Source organism: Gorilla gorilla, chromosome 7, assembly GCF_029281585.2.
Source record: "Gorilla gorilla gorilla isolate KB3781 chromosome 7, NHGRI_mGorGor1-v2.1_pri, whole genome shotgun sequence".
Classification (NCBI taxonomy): Eukaryota; Metazoa; Chordata; class Mammalia; order Primates; family Hominidae; genus Gorilla; species Gorilla gorilla.
Window position 1 is genome coordinate 83,546,452 of NC_073231.2, and position 12,110 is coordinate 83,558,561.

Sequence of the window (12,110 nt, forward strand, 5' to 3'; positions counted from 1 at the left end):
TCCTTTCTTCTTTCATCTTTGGACATTTAAATGAGAAGCTTAAATGTTCCTCAAAAAGAATTTAAATTTGAACCCTCCTTTCTCTACGTTACAAAAGATGGCCCATCCAAGATAAATTAGGAGAGAATTTAAAGCAGGAGTCTTGGTGTAGGGGAAAGAATAGGAGAAAGAATAGGGGAAACTGATTTGGAATCCTAGCTGTACCCCATAGTGGTTGCAAGACCTTGTGCCAATTCTCAGACCTCTGAGCTTCAATTTCTTCATCTGTAAAATGGGTATAATATCTACTCCATGTCGTTCTTGTGAGGCTGAAATGAAGATGTCTCTGTGCGTATGCAGTGTCAGGTATGCCACAGGTGCTGTTTAGGTGTTAGGTTTCGACTTTCCCCTGTGCCTTTCCTCTAAGTGTAGAAGGAGCCGTAGCAATGGGGGCAGGGATTTGCCCTGTGAGCGAGCCACCAGCCATGGCTGAAGGTGAAAGAGGAAGTTGTGCTCATTTGGGCAAAACCATCATTTCCTTTAAGTCCACTACCTTCCGCTCTTAAATAGGTCACCGAAAAGAACTTCAGAATGTGAGTTCTCAGTTTGTGAGGGTGACCTGGTGGACAGCTCACTATAGACCAGGTATTTGGAGTTATTTGTCCCATTGTATGGTCTTGCTACAAACTGGGCTCACATTTTTTTTTTTTGTGAAAGAGATAGGGTCTCACTCTGTTGTGCAGGCTGGAGTGCAGTGGTGCAATCATAGCTCTTACTACAGCCTTGAACTCCTGGGTTCAAGTGATCCTCCTGCCTCAACCTCCCAAGTAGCTGGGACTATTAAGTATGCACCACTGCACCCAGCTAATTAAAAAAAATATTTTTAGCCACGCTTGGTGGCTTATGCCTGTAATCCCAGCACTTTGGGAGGCCAAGGTGGGTGGATCACTTGAGGTCAGGAGTTTGAGACCAGCCTGTCTAACATGATGAAACCCTGTCTCTACTAAAAATACAAAGAATAGCTGGGCATTGTGGCATACACCTGTAGTCCCAGCTACTCGGGAGGCTGAGGCAGGAGAATCACTTGAACCCGGGAGGCGGAGGTTGCAGTGAGCCGAGATCGCGCCATTGCACTCCAGCCTGGAGGACAGAGCGAGACTCTGTCTCAAAAAAAAAAAAAAAAAAAATTTTTTTTGGAGAATGGGATCTTGTCTTGTTGCCTATACTGGTCTCAAACTCCTGGATCCAACCAATCCTCCTGTCTCAGACTCCCAAAGCACTGGGATTACAGGTGTGAGCCACTGTACCCAACCTGGCTCACATTCTTACAGTTCACCAAAGGTATAAGGCTCCTCAATGGAAAATGAATGCCATGAGATCTCCGTTTTCTGAAGCTTGTCTCTCAGTGGAGTTGTCATTTTTCACATCTTGAAGTGGGTTGCAAATGACCAAGTGTAATTCTTGGATAGTGTTTGAAATGTTACTTTTTCTGATTATTAAGCTAGGGAAGAAGGCTTCCTTTCCAACTAACCATTTTTTTTATTGTGGTAAAATATATGTAACATTAAATTTACCATTTTAACCTTTTTTTTTTTTTTTTTGTTTTTGAGACAGAGTCTCACTCTGTCACCCAGGCTGGAGTGCAGTAGTGTGATCTTGGCTCACTGCAACCTCCCTCTCCCGGGTTCAAGCGATTCTCCTGCCTCAGCCTCTAGAGTAGCTGAAATTACAGGCATGTGGCACAACACCTGGCTATTTTTTGTATTTTTAGTAGAGATGGGGTTTCACCATGTTGGTCAGGCTGGTCACAAACTCCTGACCTCAAGTGATCTGCCCGCCTTGGCCTCCCAAAGTGCTGGTATTACGGGCGTGAGCCACTGCGCCTGGCCCCATTTTAACCATTTTTAAGTGTGCAGTTCAATGTCATTAAGAATATTCACATTGTTGTGTGACCATCACCGCCATCCATCTCCAGAACTTTTTCATTTTCTGCAGCTGAAGCTCTATACCCATCAAACATTAGCTCCTCATTCTCTCCTTCCCCTCCTCCGGCAATCACCATTCTACTTTCTGACTGGATGAATTTGACTAACCCAGGAACCTCACATAAGTGGACTCATATAGTGTTTGTCATTTTCTAACTGACTGATTTCACTTTTTTTTGTTTTTTTGAGATGGAGTCTGGCTCTGTCGCCTAAGCTGGAGTGCTAGAGTGCAGTGGCATGATCTTGGCTCACTGCAACCTCCGCCTCCCAGGTTCAAGCAATTCTCCTGCTTCAGCCTCCTGCATAGCTGGGATTACAGGTGCTCGCCATGATGCCCGGCTAATTTTTGTATTTTTAGTAGAGATGGGGTTTCGCCGTGTTGGCCAGGCTGGTCTTGAGTTCCTGACCTCAGGTGATCTGCCTGCCTCGGCCTCCCAAAGTACTGGTATCACAGGCGTGAGCCACTGTGCCTAGCCTGATTTCACTCTTTTAAAAAATTCTTTATTTTTATTTATTTATTTTTAGAAACAGAGTCTCACTTTGTCACCCAGACTAGAGTGCAGTGGTGCAATTATAGCTCACTGCAGCCTCGAATTCCTAGGCTCATGTTGAGTAGCTGAGAGTATAGGCGCACACAACCATGCCGGCAAATTTTTAAATTTTTTATGGAGATGGAGTCTTGCAATATTGCCCAGGCTGGTCTTGAACTCCTGGCCTCAAGTGATCCTCCTGCCTCAGGCTCCCAAATCTCTGGGATTACAGGTGTGAGCCACCATGCCCAACCCCCTCCCCACTTTTTTTTTTTTTTTTAATTCTGTGTATTATTATTATTATTTTTTTACTCCCTGGCAGGGACCATTCCTTACTACAAACTTGATTTTCTCTGTGATTTAATTATACATCATTTGCATGCCACCCTTCTTAGCTGTTTGTGTATGATCTTTGCTTTTTTTTTTTTTTTTTTGAGATGGAGTCTCACTCTGTTGTCCAGGCTGGAGTGCAGTGGTGCGATCTCGGCTCACTGCAACGTCTGCCTCCTGGGTTCAAGTGATTCTCCTGCCATGGTCTCCTGAGTAGCTGGGACTACAGGCCCCTGCCACCACACCTGGCTAATTTTTTATATGTTTAGTAGAGATGGGGTTTCACCATATTGGCCAGGCTGGTCTCGAACTCCTGAACTTGTGATCCACCCGCCCCAGCCGCCCAAAGTGCTGGGATTACAGGTGTGAGCCACCGCACCTGCCCTGATCTTTGCATTTTTACCCTACTGAAGGAAAACATCACTCATCGGAAGTGATTCCATGGAATATTTTTTTTCTTTATTTTTAGAATGAGCTCTTTATTGAATCAGGATTTGAGGTGATTATACGCTAAGCACAACACTGGATCCTATCTTTGTCTAGCGCATGTCTTCTCAAAAATAAAAGTGCAAAATAAAAAACAAAACAAAAGAAATAAAAGAGCAAATTCTGCTCTCAGCCGGGTGCAGTGGCTCACGCCTGTAATCCCAACATTTTGGGAGGCTGAGGCGGGCGGATCATCTGAGGTCAGGAGTTCGAGTCCAGCCTGGCTAACATGGTGAAACCCCGTCTCTACTAAAAATACAAAAATTAGCTGGACATGGTCACGCGCTCCTGTAATCTCAGCTACTCAGGAGGCTGAGGCAGGAGAATCACTTGAACCCAGGAGGCAGAGGCTGCAGTGAGCCGAGATGGTGGCATTGCACTCCAGCCTGGGTGACAGAGCAAGACTCTGTGTCAAAAAAAAAAAAAAAAAAAAAAATTCTGCTCTCATCTACCACTTCCCGAAGAGAAAGCATGAGAATGCATGCATTGAAGAGGCTGCTGGTAGAGAGAGGAGAGGCCAGTTCATGGGGATTGTGAACATTGTTGCAGTTGCTTCCATTCAAAGGTAACTCCTCAGCCTTTCTCCTTTCAGGTGGTATAAGTTGAAATCCAAACCAGGAAAGAAGGAAAAGGAGCGAGGAGAAATTGAGGTTGACATCCAGTTTATGAGAAACAACATGACTGCCAGCATGTTTGACCTTTCTATGAAAGACAAGTCTCGGAATCCATTTGGCAAGCTGAAGGACAAGATCAAGGGGAAGAATAAGGACAGTGGGTCAGACACCGCCTCCGCCATCATCCCTAGCACGACACCTTCGGTCGACAGTGATGATGAGTCTGTGGGCAAAGACAAGAAAAAGAAATCAAAGATCAAGACCTTACTTTCCAAGTCAAATTTGCAGAAGACGCCTCTTTCCCAGTCCATGTCTGTCCTGCCGACCTCAAAGCCAGAAAAAGTGCTGCTTCGTCCCGGAGACTTTCAGTCCCAGTGGGATGAAGACGACAATGAGGATGAGTCCTCCTCGGCCTCAGATGGTGAGTTTCTGCCTCTTCCTGCTTGACCTCTCTTCTTCCACTTACCATGCTTTGTTCTGAGAGAGAAGAAACAGAAAAATCTCAAGAGAAAGAGTTTAATTCAATTCCTCAGTTGCAAAATCATGGTGGTGGGGGTGATGATAGTGGTGGTTAAGATGCCCTCTCTAAGGCCAGGCGTGGTGGCTTACGCCTGTAATCCCAGCACTTTGGGAGGCTGAGGCAGGCAGATTGCTTGAGCCCAGGAGTTTGAGACCAGCCTGGGCAACATGGTGAAACCCTGTCTCTACAAAAAATATAAAAATTAGCCAGATGTGATGACACACTCCTGTAGACCCAGCTACTCAGGAGGCTAGGCTGGGAGGATTGCTTGAGCTCAGGAAGTAGAGGCTGCAGTAAGCTGTGATCGTGCCACTGCACTCCAGCCTGGGTGACAGAGTGAGACTCTGTCTCAAAAAAAAAAAAAAATGCCCTCTCTGTTTCCTTTTTTAAAATATTTTTTGTTTGTTTGTTTTAGAGACAGGGTCTTGCTCTATTGCCCACACTGGAGTGCAGTGGCGCGATCATAGCTTACTGCAGCCTCCAACTCCTGGGCTCAAGGAATCCTCTCACCTTGGCCTTCTGAGGAGCTGGGACTACAGGTGTGCACCATCACACCTGATTAATTAAAAAAAATTTTTTTTTTAGAGATGAGGTCTCACTATGTTGCCCAGCCTGGTCTGAAACTCCTGGCTTCAAGTGATCCTCCTGCCTCAGCCTTTCAAAGGGCTCGTATGACCGGTGTGAACCACTGCCCACGGCTGAGATGCCCTCTCTATTTCTAAGCCCTCTGGTTTCTTTCTTCCTTCCTTCCTTCCTTCCTTCCTTCCTTCCTTCCTTCCTTCCTTCCTTCTTTCTTTCTTTCTTTCTTTCTTTCTTTCTTTCTTTCTTTCTTTCTTTCTTTCTTTCTTTCTTTCTTTCTTTCTTTCTTTCTTTTCTTAGATGGAGTCTTGCTCTGTCACCCAGGCTGGAGTGCAATGGCGCGATCTTGGCTCCTTGCAACTTCCGCCTCCTGGGTTTCAGCAATTCTCCTTCCTCAGTCTCCCGAATAGCTGGGATTACAGGTCCGTGCCACCACACACGGTGAATTTTTGTATTTTTAGTAGAGTTGGGGTTTCACCATGTTGGCCAGGCTGGTTTTGAACTCCTGACCTCAAGTGATCCACCTGCCTTGGCCTCCCAAAGTGCTGGGATTATACCCTCTGGTTTCTAAGAATGTATAAATTCCTTTTCCAGAGTTCCTGGCTATATAAATGATGTCCACTAGTACAAGCTTTTAGAGCTAACAGAATGAGTGTCTTCCAAGTTTTTTTTTTCTTTTTTTTTAAGGGTAAAACCATGGAACCTTATGGTAATTCTGATATTTCATTAATTCATCAGGTAGTTATTGAGTTCCTGTGATGTGCTCAACCCTCGTGGGATATAGCCTTATCAGAAGCCAAGGAATCTGCTTCCTTTAGCTCTGAGTTAATTATGTATTTTGAACTTCAATTTCAATGTCTAAATCCCTCCCATTGGCCGGATTCTGCTACTCTACCAAGAGTGCTGCCCTTTTCATTGGTTTAATCCAGAGTTTCTCAACCTCAGCACTGTGGACAGTTTAGACTAGACAGGCCTTTGTCGTGGGTGGCTGTGCTATACGTTGTAAGATGTTCAGTATCATCCTTGTCCTCCACCTGCTGGATACGAATAGCAGCACACCCCCTCCAAGTTGTGGCAACCAGAAATGTATCCAGACGTTGACAGATGCCCCTACACTGCAAACCACCCGTTTAACATCTTATCCCCTTTCTGTTCTTTTTCTTCCCAAAGTCATGTCTCACAAGAGAACAGCAAGTACGGATCTTAAGCAACTGAACCAGGTCAACTTTACCCTTCCCAAGAAGGAAGGACTTTCCTTTCTTAGTGGCCTTCGGTCTAAGAATGATGTCCTTTCCCGCTCTAATGTCTGCATCAATGGGAACCATGTTTACCTGGAGCAGCCAGAAGCCAAGGGTGAGACCAAGGATAGCAGCCCGTCCTCCTCCCCATCCCCCAAGGGCTTCAGAAAGAAGCATTTGTTCTCTTCTACAGAGAACCTGGCGGCTGGGTCTTGGAAGGAGCCTGCTGAAGGAGGTGGGCTGTCTTCTGACAGGCAGCTCTCTGAATCTTCCACCAAGGACTCCTTGAAGTCTATGACCCTGCCGTCCTACCGACCTGCCCCACTGGTCAGTGGGGACCTCAGGGAAAACATGGCCCCCGCAAACTCGGAGGCCACAAAAGAAGCCAAGGAGAGCAAGAAGCCAGAGAGCAGGAGGTCCTCTTTGCTGTCTCTGATGACGGGGAAGAAGGATGTGGCTAAGGGCAGTGAAGGTGAAAACCCTCTCACGGTCCCAGGGAGGGAGAAGGAAGGCATGCTGATGGGGGTTAAGCCGGGGGAGGACGCATCGGGGCCTGCTGAAGACCTTGTGAGAAGATCTGAGAAAGATACTGCAGCTGTTGTCTCCAGACAGGGCAGCTCCCTGAACCTCTTTGAAGATGTGCAGATCACAGGACCAGAAGCTGAGCCAGAGTCCAAGTCTGAACCGAAACCTCCAATTTCCTCTCCGAGGGCTCCCCAGACCAGAGCTGTCAAGCCCCGGTGAGTTTTGGCTCTTCTCGTGCAGGGCATTTCTGCCTCGCCATTGGTGGTTTTCAGGCTTACGTTAGACCAGCTCTTGTGGGTCCCATGATATCATAGTACCCATATATGCCAAAGGTTTGCTGGTCTAAATTATTTTTTTAACCAGTCCCTACTGCCAGCCTGGCCTGCCCTGTATAAATTGCAGTGATGTTTCCCAGCTCAGAGCTACTGCCCAGCAGGCATGGTCTGTCCTTTCAGTCAGCTTATCAGATCTCAGTGGAACGCAGTGGTTTGTAGCAGATTGTGGGTGTTGCAAGTTGGGAATACTGAGTTTGGGTTGTAGTGTATGCAGAACCTGTGTTTTCGAAGTTCTTATCTCACATTTCCCTTTGAGCCAGATGTTATCCTGCCTCCTTGCCTTTTGGCATTGGTTTCTGGTATGAGAGACCCTCGGTCCTCTCTCAAGTGACAGTGACGGTTCTTTGTGTCCACTCTGCCCCTTGTTGTAACAGCCGGCATAAGCCTTGGGGACTGGCCTTGGGGACTTCTGCTTTTCTGTGTGACTCACATTCACACTGACAATATTTCTGTGGTCTGGGGAGTGAGATTTTTTTTTTAGAGATTCTGCTTACTTTGACATGCACACACACATATACACACACATACACACTGTTCCTCTTAAACTTATCTATGCCTGTTGCTTTGTGTTACATCTTTAACCACTTTAAACCTTTTAGGTGTATTTTGTCCTGTAATAATCAAATGCTCGGGCCTTGTGTTAATCACCGCAAGAAACTGGAGGCTATTGCTTTACCGGGATCTTTTCATTTCTATTGCAACAGACTTTTGTGTGACGGATCTGCTTGGTTATAAAAGTGTCTGTTGTGTATGTTAAGTGTTAGTGTTCCTTTTTTTTTTTGAGACAGTCTCCCTCTGTCGCCCAGGCTGGAGTGCAGTGGCACGATCTCAACTCACTGCAACCTCCACCTCCCAGGTTCAAGCAGTTCTCCTGCCTCAGCCTCCCGAGTAGCTGGGACTACAGGTGCACACCACCACACCCGGCTAATTTTTGTATTTTTCAGTGGAGATGAGGTTTCACCATGTTGGCTGGGCTGGTCTTGAACTCCTGACTTCAGGTGATCCGCCTGCCTCGGCCTCCCACAGTGCTAGGATTACAGGCGTGAGCCACCGCGCCTGGCTAGTGTTCCTTTTTTAACTTCTTAAGGTACTGCCCCACGTGTAAAGACGTTCTCCCCTGGTGAATGACTTGTTTTTGTGTATTTTCTTTGTCTCTCGTGATGCATCTGCACTGACCTGCAGATTTTATTTTGTCCTTTTTGCAGACTGGAAGTGTCTCCAGAGGCGCAACCCACAGCCAGGCTTCCTTCCCCCACTGACTCCCCCTCCTCTCTTCCTCCTCTTCCTTCTAGCTCTGGCCAGGCACCTGTCCCCTCTGAATTGGGACATGGTGCAGACACACAGTCCTCTGAGAGTCCTTCTGTCTTCTCCTCTCTCTCATCTCCCATAGCAGCTCCCATTTCCACATCCACTCCAATTGAAAGCTGGCCTCTCGTAGACAGGGGCCAGGCCAAGTCTGAAGAACCACCCTTGCTCCCTAAGGCAGAGTTGCAAACTGAGTGTTTAACACCGGTTCCAAATTCTAGTTCTTCTGCCCTGGGATCACTTTTCAAACAGCCATCCTTTCCAGCAAATAAAGGGACAGAAGATTCTCTGATGGGCAGGACCCGTGAGACAGGCACAGAGAAGAACACCAGCAGCCTTGAGTTGGAGGAGTCTCTCCCAGAGCAGCCTGAAACAGGGCGACAAGAGGAAGAACTTCCGAGATTCCCCTGCAAAAAACAAGACTACAGCCCATCATCTGGAGAAGCCCAGGAAGTACCGTTTGCCCTTTCACTCAGCAGTGATGGAGCTGTGAGCCCTGCTGGGGAGCTTGCAGCAGGAGGAGACAGAGACTTGGAGAGTCAGGCTGGGTCTCTTGTGGAGAGCAAAGCCAGGGATGCAGTTGAAGAAGTGGCGCCCCCTCTTCCCATGGGAGCATCGGTCCCTTCCATTGATTCCATGATGCAGAAGCTGGAAGAGATGGGTCTGAACCTCCGCAAGGACCAGAAGAAAACCAAAAAGCGTGTGTCATTTTCTGAGCAGCTCTTCACGGAAGAGGCAGTGGCGGGGGCTGCCTTGCTGGTGGAAGGACACAGCAGTTGTCCCCAGGAGCTGAACCCTGCATGGTCTGTTGCTGGAAACGCGTCTGACGGAGAGCCTCCTGAGTCTCCCCACGCAGACGACTCAGAAAGGGAATCGGTGACCACACCTGGGCCAGTGACGTGCGGTGCGCCAGCCTCCCCAGCGGATCACCTCCTCCTCCCCTCCCAGGAGGAGAGTTTCTCCGAAGTCCCCATGAGTGAAGCAAGCTCAGCGAAAGACACTCCACTCTTTAGGATGGAGGGAGAGGATGCCCTTGTGACTCAGCATCAGAGCAAAGCCAGTGACCACGAAGGTTTATTGTCTGACCCCTTGAGTGACCTTCAGTTGGTCTCAGATTTTAAATCTCCAATCATGGCCGATCTGAACTTAAGCCTTCCTTCCATTCCTGAAGTCACATCGGATGATGAAAGAATAGATCAGGTTGAAGATGACGGAGATCAGGTTGAAGATGATGGAGAGACAGGAAAGTTGTCAACTCTGGACATAGGAGCTTTGTCCTTGGACTTGGTAGTCCCCTGTCCTGAGAGGGGAAAGGGGCCCAGTGGCGAGGCAGATAGGTTGGTACTTGGGGAGGGCCTGTGTGATTTCAGGCTGCAAGCACCCCAGGCATCTGTGACAGCTCCTTCAGAGCAGACCACAGAGTTCGGAATTCACAAACCACATCTTGGCAAGAGCTCAAGCTTGGATAAACAGCTGCCAGGCCCCAGTGGTGGCGAGGAAGAAAAACTGATGGGAAATGGGAGTCCAAGCCCGCCTCCTGGCACATCCCTGGACAATCCTGTACCCAGCCCCTCCCCTTCTGAGATCTTTCCTGTCACACACTCTTTCCCCAGCTCTGCACATTCTGACACTCACCACACCAGCACAGCAGAGTCTCAAAAAAAAGCCACAGCAGAGGGCTCCGCTGGTAGAGTTGAAAATTTTGGCAAGAGGAAGCCACTCCTCCAGGCCTGGGTCTCACCCTCGGAGACACATCCAGTCTCAGCTCAGCCAGGCGCTGGAACTGGGTCAGCCAAGCACAGGTGAGAGATGGGGGAGATTGTCTATGTAAATGTGAGCAATGTCCCCCTTTGCTTCCTACCTGCAGAGGTTATGGCTTTCTAACCACACAGACGTCTGATGTGACAACCCGCCTGTCACTGTCCTGCTGGTAGGGCTGCCCCTTGTGGTGGTAATACCTCAAGACACTGCTGCGTTTATAGTAAGAACATAATAGTAGTCTGTAAATATAGCTTAGGAATTGTTCTGCACGGTCAGATTTGGAGCTCGCACATTGCAGAAACGCAATGCCACCAGTATCTTAACTGTCTCAGAACTAACTGGCATTGAGTGGTAGTAGTATCTAGCAGTGTCAAAAACTTCTTCAAGCACTCCCCAACGTGAAGCTCGTATGTTTGTTTTGAGCTGTCTTTACTGTGGAGGGACAGAAGCCTCTGCAGAGTTTTACAGTGAATGCCTAGGCTCTAGTTGACTTCAAAAAATAAGAGACTGCCTTTAATGTTCTGATGTTTGTAACAAGACCAAGGGTCCCGTGAAGATATCAGGACATCTGGACAAGGACATGCTTTCCTGGCTTGCATGTGGCAGCCCTGTCCTGACTGCTTTTGTTTCCACAGGAACAGAGACATTGGAGTGCGTTGGCCCAGAGATGAGGGCAGCATGTGACCCACCTGCCCCTTGTCTGGCTTACTGGCTGCCGTCTTTGCAGTGGGCAGTTGCTCAGTTTTGCCATGACCGGAGGGTCTAAAGATCCTTTTCCCCTTCTCTTTAGACTTCATCCTGTGAAGCCAATGAATGCAACGGCCACCAAGGTTGCTAACTGCAGCTTGGGAACTGCCACCATCATCAGTGAGAACTTGAACAATGAGGCCATGATGAAGGTATGTCCTCTGAGAAGCTGGTGTGTTCGTTAGGGATTGACAGAACACCCGTTTCCATAGTCACCATCGTATACCTCTCCCTGGGCAGCCGGTGGTGCCAGGAGCACTTAGTCATACATCTTGAGTCTTTGAGTAAACTTTGGAAGCCCCCAGACATTCCATTGGATAATTACTTTATTCCCTTATACTTGTTTAGTTATTGTTAATTTTTTTTTTTTTTGTCTCAAGCAACATGATTGACACTGGCCCTTCTTTTTTAAAAAAATTATTTAAAAATTTTCCTTCTTAATAGAGATGGGGTCTTGCTATGTTGCCTAGGCTGGTCTTGAAATCCTGGGCTCAAGTGATCCTCCCACCTTGGCCTCCCAAAGTGCTGGGATTATAGGCGTGAGCCACCACACCCAGCCTGGCACTTCTTTTTAAGGAGAAGAAAATGTCACCACAGTCTGGCCCATTCAGGTCAGGTATTTTCTTTTTCCCTCATGTTTCCTTTCCTTTGGCAAGAATGTAAAATTCTGATAATTGCAATCATTGCATAGATATACTTTTTTGGTAACATTATTTTGAAATAATTTCAAATGTTAAAAAAAAGTTGCAGGAGCAGTACAAAGAGCTCCTACAAACCCTTCCTCCCAGTTCTCTAGTGGTTAACATTTGACCACATTTGCCCATCAGTCTCATCCTCTCTGCTTCCTCTCCCCAACCTTCTCTCTTTCTGGATATACACACGCAGGTGTATGCATAATTTTTTTTAAAAATCATTTGGAAGTAAGTTGTGTACCTCATGCTCCTTTTACCCCTAAATACTCCTAACAGTAAGGACATTCATCAAAATCAGGAATTTTTTTTTTTTTTTGATACAGGATCTCACTCTGTTGCCCAAGCTGGAGTGGAGTGGCATGATCACGGCTCATCATAGCCTCGACCTCCTGGGCCCAATCAATCCTCTCACCTCAGCCTCCCAAGTAGCTGGGACTACAGGCGAGCACCACCATGCCCAGCTAATTTATGTATTTTTTGTAGA

General features: G+C 47.3%; 1 protein-coding gene across 3 annotated transcripts in view; it reads left to right on the plus strand.

The window, feature by feature from the left end:
* The window catches only part of RAB11FIP1 (RAB11 family interacting protein 1), a 40,525-nt gene that overhangs the window by 18,307 nt on the left and 10,108 nt on the right, over nt 1-12,110 (plus strand). The window contains exons 2-5 of one of the 3 annotated variants that reach the window (XM_031013956.3): nt 3,903-4,345; nt 6,194-7,001; nt 8,327-10,228; nt 10,978-11,086. In XM_031013956.3, the coding sequence (XP_030869816.2) occupies nt 3,903-4,345; nt 6,194-7,001; nt 8,327-10,228; nt 10,978-11,086 (3,262 nt within the window). Of the gene's footprint in view, nt 1-3,902; nt 4,346-6,193; nt 7,002-8,326; nt 10,233-10,977; nt 11,087-12,110 lie in introns of those variants that run through there. The other 2 variants (XM_031013957.3, XM_055349003.2) reach the window with 2 other exon arrangements.